The sequence below is a fragment of the Heptranchias perlo genome, chromosome 1 (genome assembly GCF_035084215.1).
Source record: "Heptranchias perlo isolate sHepPer1 chromosome 1, sHepPer1.hap1, whole genome shotgun sequence".
In the NCBI taxonomy this organism is placed as follows: Eukaryota; Metazoa; Chordata; class Chondrichthyes; order Hexanchiformes; family Hexanchidae; genus Heptranchias; species Heptranchias perlo.
The window spans coordinates 194,006,699-194,029,654 of record NC_090325.1 but is presented as its reverse complement, the minus strand read 5'-3'; the positions used below and the strand labels follow the sequence as shown (position 1 = coordinate 194,029,654).

The 22,956-nt window shown below is 43.9% G+C and overlaps 1 protein-coding gene across 1 annotated transcript in view; it reads right to left on the bottom strand.

The window, feature by feature from the left end:
- LOC137321766 (probable E3 ubiquitin-protein ligase HERC4) overlaps positions 1–22,956 on the bottom strand; it is a 75,533-nt gene that overhangs the window by 14,834 nt on the left and 37,743 nt on the right. Inside the window, exons 13-19 of the mRNA XM_067984446.1 lie at positions 21,077–21,269; positions 19,423–19,580; positions 17,895–17,981; positions 10,689–10,781; positions 9,396–10,589; positions 5,533–5,673; positions 4,686–4,852 (exon numbers count right to left, since the gene is read on the bottom strand). Of these exons, the coding sequence (XP_067840547.1) occupies positions 4,686–4,852; positions 5,533–5,673; positions 9,396–10,589; positions 10,689–10,781; positions 17,895–17,981; positions 19,423–19,580; positions 21,077–21,269 (2,033 nt within the window). The remainder of the gene's footprint in view (positions 1–4,685; positions 4,853–5,532; positions 5,674–9,395; positions 10,590–10,688; positions 10,782–17,894; positions 17,982–19,422; positions 19,581–21,076; positions 21,270–22,956) is intronic.

The following is a 22,956-nucleotide window of genomic DNA, read 5'->3' as shown; positions in this document are numbered from 1 at the left end:
ACCCCCTTCAAGGCCAATATATCCTTCCTGAGGTGCGGTGCCCAGAACTGAACCCAGTACTCCAGATGGGGTCTAACCAGAGCTCTGTACAGCTGTAACATAACTTCCACCTCTTTGTATTCCAGCCCCCTTGAGATAAAGGCCAACATTCCATTAGCCTTTTAAATGATATTTTCTACCTGTCCACTAGCTTTTGGTTGATTTCTGTACTTGGACCCCTAAATCCGTTGGCTCCTCCACAGTTCCTGGGCTTCTCACTATTTAGAAAATATTCTGATCTATCTTTCTTAAATGACTTCCCATTTCCCCACAATGAACTCCATCTGCCACAGTTTTGATGTTTCAATCTACAACGAGCGGCTCAGTACTCGGTCCCTTGCTTTTTGTGGTATATATCAATGATTTAGACTTAAATGTAGGGGGTATGATTAAGAAGTTTGCAGATGATACAAAAATTGGCTGTGTGGTTGATAGTGAGGAGGAAAGCTGTAGACTGCAGGAAGATATCAATGGGCTGGTCAGGTGGGCAGAAAAGTAGCAAATGGAATTCAATCCGGCTATGGGCCCCGACAACATCCCAGCTTAAGACTTGTGCTCCAGAACTAGCTGCGCCTCTAGCCAAACTGTTAGTACAGCTACAACACTGGCATCTACCCGACAATGTGGAAAATTGCCCAGGTATGTCCTGTCCACAAAAAGCAGGACAAATCCAATCCGGCCAATTACCGCCCCATCAGTCCACTCTCAATCATCAGCAAAGTGATGGAAGGTGTCGTCAACAGTGCTATCAAGCGGCACTTACTCACCAACAACCTGCTCACCGATGCTCAGTTTGGGCTCCGCCAGGACCACTCGGCTCCAGACCTCATTACAGCCCTGGTCCAAACATGGACAAAAGAGCTGAATTCCAGAGGTGAGGTGAGAGTGACTGCCCTTGACATCAAGGCAGTATTTGACCGAGTGTGGTACCAAGGAGCCCTAGTAAAATTGAAGTCAATGGGAATCAGGGGGAAAACTCTCCAGTGGCTGGAGTCATACCTAGCACAAAGGAAGATGGTAGTGGTTGTTGGAGGCCAATCATCTCAGCCCCAGGGCATTGCTTCAGGAGTTCCTCAGGGCAGTGTCCTAGGCCCAACCATCTTCAGCTGCTTCATCAATGACCTTCCCGCCATCATAAGGTCAGAAATGGGGATGTTTGCTGATGACTGCACAGTGTTCAGTTCCATTCGCAACCCCTCAAATAATGAAGCAGTCCGAGCCCGCATGCAGCAAGACCTGGACAACATCCAGGCTTGGGCTCATAAGTGGCAAGTAACATTCGCACCAGACAAGTGCCAGGCAATGACCATCTCCAACAAGAGAGAGTCTAACCACCTCCCCTTGACATTCAACAGCATTACCATCGCCGAATCCCCCACTACCAACATCCTGGGAGTCACCATTGACCAGAAACTTAACTGGACCAGCCATATAAATACTGTGACTATAAGAGCAGGTCAGAGGCTGGGTATTCTGCGGCGAGTGACTTACCTCCTGACTCCCCAAAGTCTTTCCACTACCTACAAGGCACAAGTCAGGAGTGTGATGGAATACTCTCCACTTGCTTGGATGAGTGCAGCTCCAACAACACTCAAGAAGCTCGACACCATCCAGAACAAAGCAGCCCGCTTGATTGGCACCCCATCCACCACCCTAAACATTCACTCCCTTCACCACCGGCGCACAGTGGCTGCAGTGTGTACCATCCACAGGATGCACTGCAGCAACTCACCAAGGCTTCTTCAACAGCACCTCCCAAACCCGCGACCTCTACCACCTAGAAGGACAAGAGCAGCAGGCACATGGGAACAACACCACCTGCACGTTCCCCTCCAAGTCACACACCATCCCGACTTGGAAATATATCACCGTTCCTTCATCGTCGCTGGGTCAAAATCCTGGAACTCCCTTCCTAACAGCACTGTGGGAGAACCGTCACCACACGGACTGCAGTGGTTCAAGAAGGCGGCTCACCACCACCTTCTCAAGGGCAATTAGGGATGGGCAATAAATGCCGGCCTCGCCAGCGACGCCCACATCCCATGAACGAATAGAATAAAAAGTGTGAGATAATGCATTTGGGGAGGGCAAACAAGGCAAGGGAATACACAATAAATGGGAGAATACTGAGAGGTGTAGAGGAAGAGAGGGACCTTGGAGTGCATGTCCACAGATCCCTGAGGATAGCAGGACAGGTAGATGAGGTGGTTAAGAAGGCATTCGGGATACTTTGCATTATTAGCCGAAGCATAGAATATAAGAGCAGGGAGGTTATGCTGGAACTGTATAAAACACTAGTTAGGCCACAGATAAAGTACTGCGTACAGTTCTGGTCACCACATTACAGGAAAGATGTGATTGCATTAGAGAGGGTACAGAGGAGATTTACGAGGATGTTGCCAGGACTGGAGAATTTTAGCTATGAGGAAAGATTGGATAGTCTGGGGTTGTTTTCTTTGGAACAGAGGAGGCTGAGGGGAGATTTAATTGAGGTGTATAAAATTATGAGGGGCCTAGATAGAGTGGATAGGGAGTATCTATTTCCCTTAGCAGAGAGGTCAATAACCAGGGGGCATAGATTTAAAGTGATTGCTAGAAGGATTAAAGGGGGTTGAGGAGAAAGTCTTTTCACCCAGAGAGTGGTGGGGGTCTGGAACTCACTGGCTGAAAGGGTGGTAGAGGCAGAAACCCTCATCACATTTAAAAAGTACTTGGATATGCACCTGAAGTGCCGTAACTACAAGGCTACGGACCAAGAGCTGGAAAGCCGGATAAGGCTGGATAGCTCTTTTTCGGCCGGCACAGACACAATGGGCCGATTGGTCTCCTTCTGTGCGTAAATTCCTATGATTCTAAGCAGCTGGACAGAAATAAATTCACACTAATAAATAATAATGTCAGGTACTGATTTGCCCAAAGGAAAAACTAACATGACAGAAGAAAGGATGATCCTAATGCTCCTCTTCTGGAACAGGGAATTAGATTGAAATTTCTATTTGCTGTTTTTTGTTGAGAACAGTGCGGTGGTGTGGGCAGGATTTTCTTTTCGGGATGGGGAGAGGACGTTGGATATGGGAACGTAGGAACAGGAGGAGGCCATTCAGCCCCTCGAACCTGTTACTTCATTCAATTAGACCATGGCAATCTGTATCTTAACTCCATCTAACCCCCCATTGGTTCCATATCCAGGATCTCTGAGAAGCCAGCTTGTAGTTTGTTCCACGAGTGGGCAAAATCGGCCAGGGATCCAGAGGGTGACTAGTAGATTGGTTAGAATGTGGAACTTGCTACCACAAGGGGTTGTTAAGGCGAATAACATAGATGCAATTAAGGGGAAGCTAGATAGGTACATGAGGGAGAAAGGAATGCTGATAAGGTGAGATAAAGTAAGGTTGGAGGAGGCTCGTTTGGAGCATAAACACTGGCATAGACCAGTTGGGCCGAATGGCCTGTTTCTGTGCCGTAGATCCTATGTAATTCTATGTAATCCTTTAATACCCTTGCCGAACAAAAATCTATCAAGCTCAGTTTTGAGATTTTCCATTGACCTAAATAAGAGTTTGCCAAACCAAACGGAACTACTTCAAAAGGTCTATTTTTCAAAGAGGAATTTCACAATAAGGTTCAAACAGAAACATTACTATTCCCATTAGTCTAACAGAACGAATCAAAAGGGAAAAAAAAACATGTCTTGTCAGACAAAAACTCTAAAGCACGATGTCCAGAGGTCGGTTACGTGCCGTTGGTCTGTCAATAACTCCACTACTACTCATTGCACTATCCCGGCAAACTGATAGAAACGCAAGCCCAACTAATTGGTTTTCATTGGTTAAACTGTGGAACTGACTAGATCTGGGAGAACATCCGCTGTTTCTGTGATCTATCAAGTGATTCAAGGCACGTTTCTCCGACAGAAGGAGTAGTCTGATCAAATTTTAAAAATCAGAAATTTCGGGGATGGTTGAATGTCTTGAACAACCCCCACCCCAGCTACGAGGAATCATGGGAATGCCTGCTTGTGAAACATACAATTCCTGATAAATCCAACTTCCTTAGTGGCGACGAAAAAATAGCAGCCAAACATCTGTAACCTGCAATAATGATCTTTCAACACTTCAAGCAGTCAATGAGCCACTTCACCACTGTAAGTATTGGACTGTTTGTTAATGCAGCTGTTGAATCTGCAATTATACTAAAGATTGCCAGGCTGTTAATCCAGCTGTCGTAGTTTGTTAATCCAGACATGAAGTCTGCAATTATACTAAAGAATGGCAGTCAGTTAATCCAGCTGTGATAGTTTTTTTAATCCAGATGTGGAGTCTGCAATTATACTAGAGAATGGCAGTCAGTTAATCCAGCTGTGATAGTTGGTTAATCTAGTTTTGGATTTTGTAACTAGACTAGAGAATGGCAGTTATTAAAAATCCAAAAGTGGCAACTTGTTACTCATTCAGGGCCGTGCTGGAGTGTGAACTCAGATTATGAGTGGAGCTAGAACTCATGACCCAGAGAGCTACCAATTGAGCCAAACTAAAATGTTGGGGAAAGTCCACAACAGTACAAACTACAAGATCCATTAAAGAATATGCTTGATGGCTCAATAGACCTTTTACAGAAGTTAAGAAAAATGTTTGAATTTGACTCACCGCCCTAATATTGGTGAGAGTTCCTTTAGGTCATCCAGGGTTGGACGGACATTGAGCAGCTTTTTGTACAGGGCCGATGGGAAGTGAAAGTTTGCAACAAAGCCATGGTATAGAGCGAGCCAACAGAGAATCCCCACGTGGTGAAATATGTCTTTGATTTCTGGGTCCTGTGTAGGTAAAACAGATATTATAAATCCTCCTATCAAAAGTCTTAACACAGCTTGGTACTATTGAATGACACAGAATTACAGAGAATTTACAGCACAGAAACAAGTCTATGTCGGTGTTAATACTCCCCACGAGTCTCTTCCCACTCTATTTACTTCATCTCAACCTATCGACAGAACCTTCAATTCCTTTCTCCCTCATGTGTTTATTGAGCTTCCCCTTAAATGCAACTACGCGACTCGCCTCAACCACTCCATGTGGTAGCAAGTTCCACATTCTCACCACTCCAAAGGCTGAGCCCATTATTACAAGTTAAAGGGCGTTAACATCACTAAGATTTGACTATTTTTCCTGACTGCAATGTCTCTATACTGGGACTAGAAGCTCGTTACAGGAAATTGAAAGTTTCCACTGAGCGGGAGTGTAACTACAATGGGTTGAACTGTGATCAACCAAATATGGTGGAATCTATTTTCTCAAAGTAGTGCAGTAAGAAAGTGTTAATATTAACTCTGCAAGTTAAAAGTTACAATAACAAGACTTATGACCTTGTGGCTCATTGGGTAGCATTCCCGCCTCTTAGTCAGAAGGTTCCAGTCCCACTCCGGAGACTTAAGCACAAAATCTAGGCTAACACTGAGTGAGCGCTGCACTGTCAGAGTTTCTATGATTCACGTACCCATTCTGGAAACCAAACAAGCCTGGATTCTTCGTAGTGCTTGAATATCTTCGGTTGAGTACACAGTTCCCTGGTAATGACAGAGAAGAACTCCTGGGACACTCCGCCTTCATCAATGGCCATTTCATCCTTAAACATGACCTGAAAAAGTTGTAATGAATAGACCAGAATTAAAAATGCACAATCTTATTTTCTTTAGATTTGTACCCTCCTATTTTTCCTCTTTTTAACCCTTTAGTGATGGTTATGAACTAATAGTACCTTATCGGAATGTCAAATTGAGGGAAAATATTCAAGAAAAGCATTGAAAAAGTTGGTCACCACTGTCAATGTGATTGACACGTTGTGTACCTTACAGAGTCTGACAAGATTCTACATAATAAAAACAGCAAATGCTGGAAACACTCAGCAGGTCAGGCAGCATCTGTAAAGAGAGAGACAGAGGTAAACGTCTCAGGTCGATGACCTTTCATCAGAACTGGAAGAAGTTAGAGGTTAACAGTTTATAAGCAAATACAGAGTTAGGGAAAAGGTAGTGGGGGTGGGGAAAGAACAAAGGAGGAAGGTCTGTGTTAGGGTGGAGGGCAGGAGTGATTAAATCTACATTTATTGGTGAGAACAACACAAGAGTGTATATTGGTGGACACCAGGGCTTTGACTTCACATAGGAAATAGGTATTTCAAGAAGTGTCTGACACGAGACAGACTACAGAGAACAATAAGAGACAGCTGAAGTATGCAAGTAAAGTCAGCTCACTGCTGTTACCCTGATTATTGTAAACAATTTTACAACACCAAGTTATAGTCCAGCAATTTTATTTTAAATTCACAAGCTTTCGGAGGCTTCCCCCTTCGTCAGGTGAACGATGTGTACCCTGATTGAATAAGATGCTACAGAGGCCACTTCAGCCAAAGCTCATAACCAAGCGCCTGTACGATTTTCTCCAAGATTCTTTCTCTGATCTGCAAAGCCCCCTTTGACACTTTCACCCAAACATTCCAGACTCTTGAGATTCATTCTTGATAAAAGGATGGTTTTTGTCAAGCAAGACCATCTTGAATAAGAAAAAGAAAGAAGAAAGAAAGACTTGCATTTCTATAATACCTTTCGTGACCTCAGGATGTCCCAAAGCGCTTTACAGCCAACGAAGTACTTTTGAAGTGTAATCACTGTTATAATGTAGGAAATGCGGCAGCCTATTTGCGCACAGCAAGGTCCCACAAACAGCAATGAGATAATGACCAGATAGTTTGTTTTTAATAATGCTGGTTGAGGGATAAATATTGGCCCAGGACACTGGGGAATTCCCCTGTTCTTCTTTGAATAATGCCATGGGATCTTTTATGAGAGGGTAGATGGGGGCTCGGTTTAACATCTCATCTGAAAGCCTGGATTATATTATCAACATATCCTTCTAGAAGTAAAGGGAATTAGGGGTTACGGGGAGCGGGCAGGAAATTGGACATGAATTTAGATTTGAGGTTAGGATCAGATCAGCCATAATCTTATTGAATGGCGGAGCAGGCTCGAGGGGCCGATTGGCCTACTCCTGCTCCTATTTCTTATGTTCTTATGTTCTATTCCTTTTGCCCTCATGTACCTATCTAGCGCTTCCCCTTTAATTGCATCTATGTTATTCGCCTCAACTACTCCTTGTGGTAGCGAGTTCCCCATCCTGAATTCCCTATTGGATTTATTAGTGACTATCTTATATTTATGCCCCCCACTTATAGAGCACCTTTGATGATTTTGGGACATCCCAAAGTGCTTCACCGCCAATGATGTACTTTTGAAGTGCAGTCAATGTTGTATTGTAGGGAAACACAGCAGCGAATTTGCACAAAACAAGATTCCACAAACACTAATGAAATAAATAACCAGATAATCTGTTTTTAGTGATGTTGGTTGAAGGACAAATATTGGACAGTCACTGGGAGAATTTCTTTGCTCTTCTTTGAAATAGTGCTATGGGATCTTTTACATCCACCTGAAAGGACGGATGGGGCCTTGGTTTAACATCTCATCCGAAAGATGGCACCTCCGACAGTGCAGCACTCCCTCAGTACTGCACTGAAGTTGGCCTAGATTTTGGGCTGCATATAGTTACACCGACACAGTGGTACTTTGATATTATTAACCCTGAGAAGGCACTGAGCTGAGCAATCAAGATGATTCTGGGTATCAGGGATCTAAGTGATAAGGAAAAGTTAGGGAAATTGAACATAGGAGCAGGAGCAAGCCATACAACCCCTCAAGCCTGTTCCGACATTCAATGAAATCATGGCTGGTCCATATCCTAACTCCATTTACCTGCCTTGGCCCAATATCCCTTAATACCCTTGGTTGGCAAAAATCTATCGATCTCAGATTTAAAATTATTAATTGAGCTAGCATCTACTGCTTTTTGTGGGAGCGGGTTCCACACTTCTACCACCCTTTGCGTGAAGAAGTGTTTCCTAACTTCTCTCCTGAATGGCCTGGCTCTGATTTTAAGGTTACGTCCCCTTGTCCTAGACTCCCCCATCAGCAGAAAAAGTTTCCTTCAATCTACCCTATCAATTCCTTTCAGTATCCTAAAAACCTCAATCAAGTCACCCTTTAACCTTCTATATTCCAGGGAATACAAGCCTAGTTTTTGTAATCTCTCCTCATAATCTAACCCTTGGAACCCAGGGAACATTCTGGTGAGTCTGCGCTGCACTCCTTCCAAGGCCAATATATCCTTTCCAAGGTGCGGTGCCCAGAACTGTACACAGTACTCCAGATGTGGTCTAGCCAGGGCTTTGTATAGCTGTAGCAAAACTTCCTCCCCTTTATATTCTAGCCCTTTAGTTATAAAGGCTAACATTCCATTCGCCGTTTTGATTATTTTTTGTACCTGTACTACATTTTAGTGATCTGTGTACAGGGACCCCTAAATCTCTTTGGACCTCCACTGTTCCTAGCTTTTCACCATTTAAAAAATATTCAGATCTTTCCTTTTAGGTCCAAAATGGATGACTTCACATTTACCTGCATAGAAATCTATCTGGCAAAGCTTTGCTCACTCATTTAATCTATCAATGTCCCTTTGAAATTTTATGCCCCCGTCTACACTACTTTCTATGCCACCAATCTTTGTGTCATTGGACACTACTTTCTATGCCACCAATCTTTGTGTCATTGGCAAACTTGGATATATGGCTCTCCATTGGTTATCTAAGTCATTAATAAATACAGTGTAGTGAATAGTTGAGGTCCCAGCACAGACCCTTCTCTTTGAAAAGAGAAGTCTATGAAGTTTGAAGAATATGATTGAGGTAAATAGTTCTCTGTGACAAAGAGTTCAAACACTAGGGAACGTAAATTAAAAATTAGGAAGTTAGGAGTGATAAATCAGGAAGCGTTTTTACATCAAGGGTAAGAGTCTTGTGGAATAAGACAGCAAGGAAGGCCCATTGAAGGTGATGGTCCAAATAGATTTAAGAGGCAACAAGATCGATTTCTGAAGAGAGGAGGGATGAAGGGAAGATTAATAGATGGGTTGAGATCAATTAAAAAGAGACTGGCTTGTTGAGTCAAATCATTTTGTTCCTAAAGATTCTTATTTTCTTGTATTAAGCAAATAAGAGAGGGGAGAGACACAGAGACAGAGACAGAGACGGAGAGAGAGAACGAGAGAGACAGAGAGAGAGACAGTGAGATATAGAGAGACAGACAGAGAGAAAAAGTGAGAAAGAAACTTATCATTTGTGACATGTCCCTTCCTCGTGACATTCCAAAGAATTACTTTTGTAGTTTAGTCACTGTTATGTAGTCAATGGAAAAGCAAGATCCCACAAACAGCAGAGAGAATGCCAATTTTTTAAACTGGTAATTGTACCTGAAATGAACCACGAAGGTTTGTATCAGTACAGCATCTTAATTGTGCCAGTGTGTTTTGAAGGATCTCTGTTCTTTTGATACGTAGAAAGCACTGGGGAAAAGGAAACCCGAAAGCGGCAAACAGATTAACAAGTCCAACAGGAAGCATAACATAATCAAGACAATCATAATAATCATCATCATAATCATCAACGTCATAATCATCAACGTCGTAATAATCATCGTCGTAATCATCATTGTCGTATTCATTCCAATCAAAAAAACCATCAGTGTTGTCATCGTTGTTCCCAATAGAGGCATCAATGTTCCCACCAGAAGCATCAGTGTTCCCAACAGAAGCATCAGTGTTCCCAACAGAAGCATCAGTGTTCCCATTAGAGGCATCAGTATTCCCATTAGAGGCATCAGTACTCCCATTAGAGGCATTGATGTTCCCATTAGAGGCATCGATGTTCTCATTGGAGGCATCAATGTTCCCATTAGAGGCATCAGTGTTCCCAACAGAAGCATCAGTGTTCCCAACAGAAGCATCAGTGTTCCCAACAGAAGCATCAGTGTTCCCATTAGAGGCATCAGTATTCCCATTAAAGGCATCAGTATTCCCATTAGAGGCATCAGTATTCCCATTAGAGGCATTGATGTTCCCATTAGAGGCATCAGTGTTCCTATTAGAGGCATCAGTGTTCCTATTAGAGGCATCAGTGTTCCCAACAGAAGCATCAGTGTTCCCAACAGAAGCATCAGTGTTCCCAACAGAAGCATCAGTGTTCCCAACAGAAGCATCAGTGTTCCCAACAGAAGCATCAGTGTTCCCATTAGAGGCATCAGTGTTCCCAACAGAAGCATCAGTATTCCCATTAGAGGCATTGATGTTCCCATTAGAGGCATTGATGTTCCTATTAGAGGCATCAGTGTTCCCATTAGAAGCATCAGTATTCCCATTAGAGGCATCAATATTCCCATTAGAGGCATCAGTGTTCCTATTAGAGGCATCAGTATTCCCGTTAGAGGCATCAATGTTCCCGTTAGAGGCATCAGGATTCCCATTAGAGGCATCAATGTTCCCATTAGAAGCATCAGTGTTCCCAATAGGGTCATCAGTGTTCCCATTAGAGGCATCAGTGTTCCCAATAAGGTCATCACTGTTCCTATTATTGTCAAAAATTATAGTTTCATCAATGATCTTTCCTCCCTGGAAGAAATAATGTAATATTAGAAAAATGTTTTTCAAAACAATCTAGTTAAAAGATTATCAATATACAGCAAACCAGAACTATACAATAATACTTACTAGAATTTTCAGATGGGACACTCTCTGGAAAATCTTAATTTTGTTTTCTATATTAAAGATGCAAAGGTGGGGAATTAATTGGAGCAGTGCTCTCTGTGAAAACAATAGCAAATTAACAATTCAGATTTATATTTAATAATTAATGTCTATTAATTTCAGTTTAACTGCAATTAAAATTATTATTGTAAACCTTCCTTGAACACTGTCCAGTTCTATCGTAGTGTTAGGATAAGTACTCTGAATGATTAATGTTCATTGCTGGGATAATTCCCTCCTTATCCTTTTAACAGATTCGAAAAGCTAGGGACAGTAATATGTCTGAGAATTAACTTCATTTATTCTTGTTTCAAAACATTCATCTTAAAACTTCAGATGGAATAATACACATTTAGCCCTACGTCTAAAACCATCTGTGTAGAGAACGTCAAGGGGAAAATCGTGAGAGTGGCTTATCCAAGTCTGTTGAAGTTACCTGGTCTTGAAGGTCGGCAAAAGTTCCTACTGATTAAACGTTGCATCTTCTTTTATACCATTTTCTTTTTATGTTCCTGCTGAATTCAACACTACCACGTGTTTTATGACCTTTAGAGCTTTGAACAGATTGCTAGACAGGGATGAGGGGCCCCATATCTTGTCATATCATACTCTTACTTCCTATCATTGCTTTGTTGTACAAACCTTTGACATTATGCCCTATACTAAAAGGAACCTATTGCCTTTTTATATTGTAGTAATCTCCTTGTCTTAACCCTGCTGTGATCAAAAGCCTGTGTTTTAAAAGCCTATGTGTTTTAACATATATTTAATAATCTATATGTGTCTATCCTTACAGTACAATGTCTTTGGCCCTGAAATTCATCCTCTCCAATGTCACCAGCGTCATTGAGGGTAAAAGACAGGATTTGCGAGCAAACAGTTTAAACCAATTCTGCTATATTAGCTGTTCTGTCCTATTCTGTATTAGAATAATGTAAAAACATGTCATAGTATCATAGTAGGTACAGCACAGGAGGAGGCCATTTAGCCCATCATGCCTGTACCGGCTCTTTAAAAGAGCTATCCAATTAGTCTCACTCCCCTGCTCTTTCCCCATAGCCCTGTATTTATTCAATTCCCTTTTGAAAGTTACTATTGAATTTGCTTCTACCGCCCTTTCAGGCAGAGCATTCCAGATCATAACAACTCGCTGTGTAAAAAAATATTTCCTCACGTCGCCTCTGGCTCTTTTGCCGATCGCCTTAAATCTGTGTCCTCTGGTTACCGACCCTCCTGCCACTGGAAACAGTTTCTCCTTATTTACTCTGTCAAAACCGTTCATGATTTTGAACGCCTCTATCAAATCTCCCCTTAACCTTCTCTGCTCTAAGGAGAACAACCCCAGCTTCTCCAGTCTCTACACATAACTGAAGTCCCTCATCCCTGGTACCATTCTAGTAAATCTCTTCTGCACCCTCCCTGAAGGCCTTGACGTCCTTCCTATAGTGCGGTGCCCAAAAATGAACACAATACTCCAGCTGAGGCCTAACCGGTGTTTATTAAAGGTTTAGCATAACTTCCTTGCTTTTGTACTTTATACCTTTATTTATAAAGCCCAGGATCCCATATGCATTTTAAACAGCCTTCTCAACTTGTGCCGCCTTCAAAGATTTGTGTATGTGCACCCCCAGGTCTCTCTGCTCCTGCACCCCCTTTAATATTGTATGATTTAGTTAATATTGCCTCTCCTCATTCTTCCTACCTAAATGTATCACTTCACACTTCTCTGCATTAAATTTCATCTGCCATGTGTCTGCCCATTTCACCAGCCTGTCTATGTCCTCCTGAAGTCTGTTATTATCCTCCACATTGTTTACTACATTTCTGAGTTTCGCGTCATCTGAAACTTTGAAATTATACCCTCTATTCCCAAGTCCAGGTCATTAATATATATCAAAAAGAGTAGTGGTCCTAATATCGACCCCTGGGGAACACCACTGTATACTTCCCTCCAGTCTGAAAAACAACTGTTCACCATCACTCTCTGCTTTCTGTCCTTTAGAAACGCTGCCACTGTCCCTTTAATCCCATGGGATTTAATTTTGCTGACAAGTCTATTATGTGGTATTTGATCAAATGTCTTTTGAAAGTCCATATACACAACATCAACCGCACTACCCTCATCAACCTTCTCTGTTACTTCATCAAAGAACTAAATCAAGTTAGTCAAACACGATTTTCTTTTAACAAATCTGTGCTGACTTTCATTTCACTTTTCCAAGTGCCAATTAATTTTGTCCTGGATTATTGTCTCTAAACGTTTCCCCACTACTGCGTTAGGCTGGCTGGCCTGTAATTGCCGGGTTTATCCCACTCCCCTTTTTATGAACAGGGGTGTAACATTTGCAATCCTCCAGTCTTCCAGCACCATCCCCATATTTAAGGATAATTGGAAGATTGTGGCCAGAGCCTCTGCAATTTCCACTCTTACTTCCCTCAGTAACCCAGGATGCATCCCATCTGGACCGGGTGATGTTTCTACTTTGAGTACTGCCATCCTTTAAGTATCTCCTCTTTATCTATTTTTATCCTATCCAATATCAGCCAGGCCCTCTGCCTCCACAAGAAGATCTCCTTTTTTGTCCCTAATCGGTCCCACCCTTCATATATGTCGATATTCCTATATCTATATTTTCGGACATGTGTTGGTAATGATTCTGCTGTAAGCATTTGCAGCTTCTCTAAACCCATTTCTTGTTTCTTTAATTGTTCCATTACTGCTCCCTTTTGCCTTGCACCATCATCCCTTTTGTCATTTAATCGTTCCTGCCCTCCACCCTCTCTCAGGCCTTCCCTTTTGTTCTTTCCTCCCACTCTACCCCGCCCCGTCCCCTTTCCCTGATTCTGTGCTTGCTTAAAAACTGTTAAATCTCTTAACTTCTTCCAGTTCTGATGCAAGGTCATCGACCTGAAACGTTAACTCTGTTTCTTTCTCCACAGATGCTGCCTGACCTGCTGAGTGTTTCCAGCATTTTCTGTTTTTATTATATATTCTTACATCCATGTGTACATCTATCCCTTCGTGTGAAGGTACCTGTAAATTATGGACACCTTAGGGATTGGCATCTGCTGTCCTTTTTTTGCAGGTGTTCTTATTTTCAAAATGGTCATTGGATGGACTGTAAAATTCTCAATAGGATGGGGAGTTCTTTACCCAGCATCCATAGCGGCAGAGAAACTGCTCTATCCCCGGGACAGAGCCGAGCGAGCATTCGATCCCAGAGAAACCCCTCTATCCCCGGGACAGAGCCGAGCGAGCATTCAATCCCAGAGAAACCGCTCTATCCCCGGGACAGAGCCGAGCGAGCATTCGATCCCAGAGAAACCGCTCTATCCCCGGGACAGAGCCGAGCGAGCATTCGATCCCAGAGAAACCCCTCTATCCCGGGACAGAGCCGAGCGAGCATTCGAACCCAGAGAAACCGCTCTATCCCCGGGACAGAGCCGAGCGAGCATTCGATCCCAGAGAAACCGCTCTATCCCGGGACAGAGCCGAGCGAGCATTCGATCCCAGAGAAACCCCTCTATCCCGGGACAGAGCCGAGCGAGCATTCAATCCCAGAGAAACCGCCCTATCCCGGGACAGAGCCGAGCGAGCATTCAATCCCAGAGAAACCACTCTATCCCCGGGACAGAGCCGAGCGAGCATTCGATCCCAGAGAAACCGCTCTATCCCGGGACAGAGCCGAGCGAGCATTCAATCCCAGAGAAACCGCTCTATCCCCGGGACAGAGCCGAGCGAGCATTCGATCCCAGAGAAACCGCCCTATCCCCGGGACAGAGCCGAGCGAGCATTCGATCCCAGAGATAGAGCGGTTTCTCTGCCGCTATGCACGCTGGGTAAAGAGCTCCCCCGTTCTACAAAAGCCTTTTGTTTTCACAAAACCCGCTGTCGCCTCCATACACTGACTTCACGGGAATTTGGGGGCAGAGAGGAAGCACATTGCAAAGAGAAAACGCCAGTGATCCCGACTCAGTGAAAGCTCCAGACAGAGCAGCTTTGCAGCAGGCTGTGTGTCCCGTGCTTTAAGTTGTAAAAGGTACTTGGTGCATTGAAGGCTGTCCGTAGTTCGTAGTTTATGAGTTTTTGTGTTTGCAGAGTGCCTCTTGTATATTTTACCACGTAAATTGTTTGTGTCTCTCCATAAGTGTCCATTTTTTGCAGGTATCCATTTTTTGGGAGTGTCTGTTTATACAGGTTTCACTATTTATGCAAGAAATGCCCTGTACTTTCACTGTGCTTTGCTTTGCGTTGATCAACACAGTTGAAAGCTATGCCAATAATTCTCCAATAATAATTCGACTTTTACAAGTTAACTAGCACAGACAACCGTTAAAGTGACAAATTCAAACCAGATCCTTACCACCATACCAAAAAAAACCTGAATTTATTTTCAATTAACACTTCATTGAATCGACAGATTGGAACCATACTGATTGGATTTTGACTTGTCCAGGATTTAAATCAGGGTGAATTGGGTGGCAAGTCCCCGTGACATTGACGGTGTTATGGGCCCCGGGCAATTTTAACTCCCGGGCTTCCATTCTGTTTGATCCTGGAGGGCTGCTCTCCTGCTGGCCTCAGGAATCAGGGGGCAGCCCGCCTGCCTGACACGCGCAATTTACAGCCCGCTTCCTGAGGCCCATTTGCATAGAACTTACAGCACAGAAACAAGCCATTCGGCCCAACAGTTCCATGCTGGTGTTTATACTCCACATGAGCCTCCTCCCTCTCTACTTCATCTAACCCTATCAGCATATCTTTCAGTCCTTTCTCCCTCATGTATTTATCTAGCTTCCCCTTAAATGCATCTATGCTATTCACCTCAACTACTCTATGTAGTAGCGAGTTCCACTTTCTAATCACTCACTGGCTAAAAAAGTTTCTCCTGATTCCCTATTGGATTTGTCAGTGACTATCTTATATTTAAAGTCCCTAATTTTGGTCTCTGCCACAAGTGGAAACATCTTCTCTACGTCTACCCTATCAAACCCTTTCATAATCTTAAAGACCTCTATCTGGTCTTCTCTTTTCTAGAGCAAAGAGCCACAGCCTACTCAAACTTTCCTGATAGTTATAACCTCTGAGCTCTGGTGTCATTCTTATAAATCTTTTTTGCACCTTCTCCAGTGCCTCTGTATCCCTTTTACAATATGGAGACCAGAACTGTTCAGAGTACTCCAACTGTGGTCTGATCAAGGTTCTATACAAGTTTAACATAACTTCCCTTTAATGTAACTTTCCGATTCTATCCCTCTAGAACTGATCCCCAGTACTTGCTTTGCTTTTTTTTTTAAATGGAGGGGGGACGCACCTCATAAAGCCAGTTTGCATTCCCTGCCTTGAGCTTCGTTTAAACAATGGTGGAAACAATTGTGGCACCAGAGAGGAGTCGATGGACTGCACCCCACAAGGTTTTCTGATGCCTCCCTGGAGGTCCCAGTGGAGGAAGTCAGAGCAAGGAAGGAAGTACTGCTCCCCAGCAGGCGCAATTATTTTAGATGTTATTTGGAGAGTTGTTCCACTTACAGGATTCTTGGGAATTGCAAGGGTATTAAGGGATACCGGACCAAAGTGGGTAAATGGGGCCAAGATCCAACTGAATGGAGGAACAGGAATACAAAGAATGTTATTAAGACAATCAGATAAGCAGGGAAGAGTCCAAGGCAGGGGAAGGCTAAGCTTTCCTTGTGGGATCCAGAGGAGCACTCCTGCTCCACCTGGTCCCACAAGAGAAAAGAGAAACATTTACCTCTTTTGGCCTCTTCTTGGGTTTTTGTTTATTCGTTCATGGGATGTGGGCGTCGCTGGCGAGGCCGGCATTTATTGCCCATCCCTAATTGCCCTTGAGAAGGTGGTGGTGAGCCGCCTTCTTGAACCGCTGCAGTCCGTGTGGTGAAGGTTCTCCCACAGTGCTATTAGGAAGGGAATTCCAGGATTTTGACCCAGCGATGATGAAGGAACAGCGATATATTTCCAAGTCGGGATGGTGTGTGACTTGGAGGGGAAACGTGCAGGTGGTGTAGTTCTCATGTACCTGCTGCTCTTGTCCTTCTAGGTGGTAGAGGTCGCGGGTTTGGGAGGTGCTGTCGAAGAAGCCTTGGCGAGTTGCTGCAGTGCATCCTGTGGATGGTACACACTGCAGCCACGGTGCGCCGGTGGTGAAGGGAGTGAATGTTTAGGGTGGTGGATGGGGTGCCAATCAAGCGGGCTGCTTTGTCCTGGAATCTCATAGTAGGTACAGCACAGGAGGAGGCCATTCGACCCATCATGCCTGTGCTGGCTCTTTGAAAGAGCTATCCAACTAGTCCCATTTCCCTTGCTCTTTCCCCGTAGCCCTGTAAATTTTTTCCCTTCAAGTATTTATCCATTTCCCTTTTGAAAATTACTATTGAATCTGCTTCCATCACCCTTTCAGGCTGTGCATTCCAGATCATTGCAACTCGCTGCGTAAAAAAATGTTTCCTCACGTCGCCTCTGGCTCTTTTGCTGAACACCTTAAATCTGTGTCCTCTGGTTACTGACCCTTCTGCCACTGAACACCTCTATCAAATCTCCCCTTAACCTTCTCTGTTCTAAGGAGAACAATCCCAGCTTCTCCACATAACTGAAGTCCCTCATCCCTGGTACCATTCTAGTAAATCTCTTCTGCACCCTCTCTAAGACCTTGACATCCTTCCTAAAGTGCGGTGCCCAGAATTGAACACAATACTCCAGCTGAGGCCTAACCAGTGATTTATAAAGGTTTAGCATTAATTCCTTGCTTTTGTATTCTGTGCCTCTATTAATAAAGCCCAGAATCCCATATGCTCTTTTAACAGCCTTCTCAACTTGTCTTGCCACTTTCAAAGCTTTGTGTACATACATCACCAGGTCTCTCTGGTCCTGTGCTCCCCGTTAAAATTGTACCATTTAGTTTACATTGCCTCTCCTCATTCTTCCTAATGTATCTTCGGACCTGCTTCAGCCTGGCGGGAAAGTCGCAGTGGTTTGCCCACTCAGGCCTGAGTTAAAATTGCAGTCGGGTCCCAATGACGTCATTGGCATCTTAACTGCCTACCCGTCCAGTTTCCACCAGCAGGTAGGTTTAAAATCGCCCCCCCACCCTCCCCATCGTCCTAAAGATGGGATCCAAACTAAATACTTGATCATCAATTCTCTGAACTTACACAGGAAATGGGCGAATTGCCAAAGACCTCTGCTGGATGTATGTAGAAATTGTTCTCCTGGATTTTAAGACTTGCGGAGGAATTTACCTGTGGACAGAATTGATTGAAAGGTAATTTGCTACGACACTTTATATTGTTTATTAACATTTTAAATAACCTTTGCAGAGCTGGATAATAGCTCAGCTTAAAACAGCCTTGAAAAGGATCTAAATCCCAACACCACATTGATTCTACGAGTTGTATTTAATCCTCTTCAACAAGAGCTTATGTTGCATAGCGCAAACTGGCCTTCTGCCAGCGCTAATTAAATAAGCAATTATTAAATTAATTTTGTACATGCTGGCACTCGGGAGTGGGCACAGTAATGCACGCGAGGGACAAAGTACCGACATCGTTTTTTTCCCAATTAGTGCACAATTTAAGCGTAACACACACAAACGGTCACCTTGGCAGTGAGCAAAGGCCAGGAGCCTCTTTGCTGGGAGGACACGGCCAGAGCACAAATCGACGGGTACCATTTCTGTGCACCCACAAAAAGGGTCAGTTACAGGGTCCCACTGGCAGATCCTTGGGGGCAGGTGGGAAATGCTGCGGGTCACATTAAGATCTTGAAATAAATAGCAAAGAGAAGCAAAAGAAAGAACTTGCAATTCTATAGCACCTTTCACGTCCTCGGGAAGTCCCAAAGCGCTTTACAGCCAATGAAGTACTTTTGAAGTGTGGTCACTGTTGTAATGCAGGGAAACGAGGCAGCCAATTTGTGCACAGCAAGCTCCCACAAACAGCAATGAGATAAATGATCAGATAATTTTTTTAGCGATGTTGGATGAGGGGTAAATACTGACCAGGACACTAGGAGAACTCCCCTGCTCTTCTTCAAATAGCGCCATGGGATCTTTTACATCCGTCTCAGACGGCAGATGAGACGTTAACTAGGTTAATTCCTGGGATGAGATGGTTGTCCTACGAGGAGAGATTGAGTAGAATGGGCCTGTACTCTCTGGAGTTTAGAAGAGTGAGAGGTGACCTCATTGAAACATATAAGATTATGAGGGGGCTTGACAGGGTAGATGCTGAGAGGTTGTTCCTCTTGCTCGGGAGTATAGAACTAGGGGGCATAGACGCAGGATAAGGGGTCGGCCATTTAAGACTGAGATGAGGAGGAATTTCTTCACACAGAGGGTTGTGAATCTTTGGAATTCTCTACCCCAGACGGCTGTGGATGCTGAGTCATTGAATATATTCAAGACTGAGATGTTTAGATTTTTGGACTCTAGGAGAATCAAGGGATATGGGGATCGGGCAGGAAAGTTGAGTTGAGGTCGGAGATCAGCCATGATCTGATTGAATGGCGGAGCAGGCTCGTAGGGTCGTATGGCTTACTCCTGCTCCTATTTCTTATATTTTTATGTTAAACCCGAGGCCCTGTCTGCCCTGTCAGGTGGACGTAAAAAATCCCATGGCTACAATTTGTTTTTCTGTTTCACTAATGCTTTATTTACAACTGGAACGTTGCGATTGAGCTTACCTTGTAAAGTCTTTGCAAAATATTTAAACAATTGTGCAGTTCACCAGGGAATTCCTTTTGCTCACGAGAGGTCTCGCGAAGAAGTTGGTGAGATGCGCTTTTATACATTATCACAAGTTTCTTGAAGAAAAATTCATTGAGGTTGTTCCACCAAGATTCTGGTTAATAGAAAGAAAGAAAGACCTGCATTTATATAGCACCTTTCACAAACTCAGGGCTTTACAGTCAATTAAATACTTTTGAAGTGTAGGAAATGTGGCAGCTAATTTGCACACAGCAAGGTCCCACAAACAGCAATGCGAAAATGACCAGACAATCTGTTTCTTAGTGATGTTGGGTGAGGGATAAATATTGGTCCCAGGACACCAGGGATAATTCCCCTGCTCTTCTTCGAAATAGTGTCATGGGATCTTTTTTTTTATATTCGTTCACGGGATGTGGGCGTCGCTGGCAAGGCCGGCATTTATTGCCCATCCCTAATTGCCCTCGAGAAGGTGGTGGTGAGCCGCCTTCTTGAACCGCTGCAGTCCGTGTGGTGACGGTTCTCCCACAGTGCTGTTAGGAAGGGAGTTCCAGGATTTTGACCCAGCGACAATGAAGGAACGGCGATATATTTCCAAGTCGGGATGGTGTATGACTTGGAGGGGAACGTCCACCTGAGCGGGCAGACGGTTTTAACGTCTCATCCAAAAGATAAAACCTCCCTCAGTACTGCACTGGGAGTGTCAGCCTGGATTTTGTGCTCAAGTCTCTGGAGTGGGACTTGAACCCATGACCTTCTGACTCAAGAGGTGAGAGAGTGCTACCCTCTGAGCCACAGCTGTCAATAGATGAGGGCAAATAGAATCATAGAATCATAGAAGTTACAACATGGAAACAGGCCCTTCGGCCCAACATGTCCATGTCGCCCAGTTTATACCATTAAGCTAGTCCCAATTTCCTGCACTTGGCCCATATCCCTCTATACCTATCTTACCCATGTAACTGTCCAAATGCTTTTTAAAAGACAAAATTGTACCCGCCTCTACTACTGCCTCTGGCAGCTCGTTCCAGACACTCACCACCCTTTGAGTGAAAAAATTGCCCCTCTGGACCCTTTTGTATCTCTCCCCTCTCACCTTAAATCTATGCCCCCTCATTATAGACTCCCCTACCTTTGGGAAAAGATTTTGACTATCTACCTTATCTATGCCCCTCATTATTTTATAGACTTCTATAAGATCACCCCTTAACCTCCTACTCTCCAGGGAAAAAAGTCCCAGTCTATCTAACCTCTCCCTATAAGTCAAACCATCAAGTCCCGGTAGCATCCTAGTAAATCTTTTCTGCACTCTTTCTAGTTTAATAATATCCTTTCTATAATAGGGTGACCAGAACTGTACACAGTACTCCAAGTGTGGCCTCACCAATGCCCTGTACAACTTCAACAAGACATCCCAACTCCTGTATTCAATGTTCTGACCAATGAAACGAAGCATGCCAAATGCCTTCTTCACCACCCTATCCACCTGTGACTCCACTTTCAAGGAGCTATGAACCTGTACTCCTAGATCTCTTTGTTCTATAACTCTCCCCAACGCCCTACCATTAACGGAGTAGGTCCTGGCCCGATTCGATCTACAAATAGATTTAGGATCATTTTTGTAGCTCTTACCAAGAATCTCCAGTTTGCTTTCCTCAAGTGACACAATCGCTGTACTCAATAGACCTGTAAGTTTCACGATGTTGTTTCGCTCTGTCAGCACAGCAATGAGCTCTGGCAGAATAAGATAGACTCGAAGAGCTTCCACACCAGCAGGAGATTTAGGTAATGAAGAGATCAAATTATTCTCTACTGCTTTAGTTACCTATTGAAAGAACAACATTGGAGTGTAACTAATATATAATTATAGCGCCTTGAACATAATAAAAAGTCCAAAGGCGCTTCACAGGAGCGATTATCAAACTAAATTTGACACCGAGCCACATAAGGAGATATTAGGACAGGCTTGGTCAAAGAGGTAGGTTTTAAGGAGCGTCTTAAAGGTGGAGAGAGAGGTAGAGAGGTAGAGAGGTTTAGGGAGGAAATTCCAGAGCTTGGGGCCTAGGCAGCTGAAGGCACGGCCACCAATGGTGGAGCGATTAAAATCGGGGCTGCACAAGAGGCCAGGATTGGAGGAGCGCAGAGACCTCGCAGGGTTGTAGGGCTGGAAGTGGTTAATCCAATAATAAATTGCTGAAGGTACAGAATTTCTTTCAGGATTCCAACAATTTGAATTTGTGGGTTTTCGAGGCAGGACTATTATTATATGGATAACCTAATCCCATACCAGTGCAATAAAACTGGGAATGCTACAATGAGTCTCCCAAGGTTAGTTCTCAATTTTAATTGGGCTGTCTGGAGAACTGCAGAGCAGAGAGAGGTAAGCTATTTCTCAGAGGCAAAGAAAAGTTGAGGAACTGTCAACCTCCACTGTTCTCACATGTCTCCAAACGGCCGGGTCAAGAGTGGCATTGGCAGAGGCCTACTCACGCTGAGGCCTGAACACACTGAGCCCTGGACACACTGAGGCCTGAACGCACTGACGCCTGAACGCACTGACGCCTGAACACACTGAGGCCTGAACACACTGAGGCCTGAACACACTGAGGCCTGAGGCCTACTCACACTGAGGACCACTAACACCCTTGGGAAAAAATGTAATTACACTCTCACCTCTGTTTTGATAACATTTGCACAATACAAATAACTTTCTACACCTTTTTCAGTGTCTTTATCTCCCACTCTGTTGAGGGTATTTTCAATTACCAATTGCTGATAGAACCAGACTAGATTTAAGCAGCGGAAAGTGATCCCAATTGGTGTAATATTCCTGTTTATGTGGTTTAATACCCTGTGAATAATTTTCTTCTTTGTGGATGGAAAACTGTGGAAGAGGCGAGTTCCCAATGTGCTCAATTTCAGGAGCGTCTCCACCATCTACACGGCGCAAGTCAGGAGTGGAATGGAATACTCTCCACTTTCCTGGATGGGGGTAGTTGCAACAATACAAAAGCAAGGAAGTCATGATGAACCTTTATAAAACACTGGCTCGGCCACAGCTGAAGTATTGTGTCCAGTTCTGGGCACCGCGCTTTAGGAAAGATGTGACGGCCTTAGAGAGGGTGCAGAAAAGATTTACTGGAATGATTCCAAGGATGAGGGACTTTAGTTACATGGATAGACTGGAGAAGCTGGGGTTGTTCTCCTTGGAACGGAGAAGGTTGAGAGGAGATCTGATAGAGGTATTCAAAATCATGAAGGGTCTAGACAGAGTAGATAGAGAGAAACTGTTCCCATTGGCGGAAGGGTCAAGAACCAGAGGACATAGATTTAAGGTAATTGGCAAAAGAACCAAAGGTGACATGAGGAAAAACTTTTTTACACAGCGAGTGGTTAGGATTTGGAATGCACTGCCCGAGGGGGTGGTGGAGGCAGATTCAATCATGGCCTTCAAAAGGGAACTCGATAAGTACTTGGAGGGAAAACATTTGCAGGTCTACGGGGATAGGGCA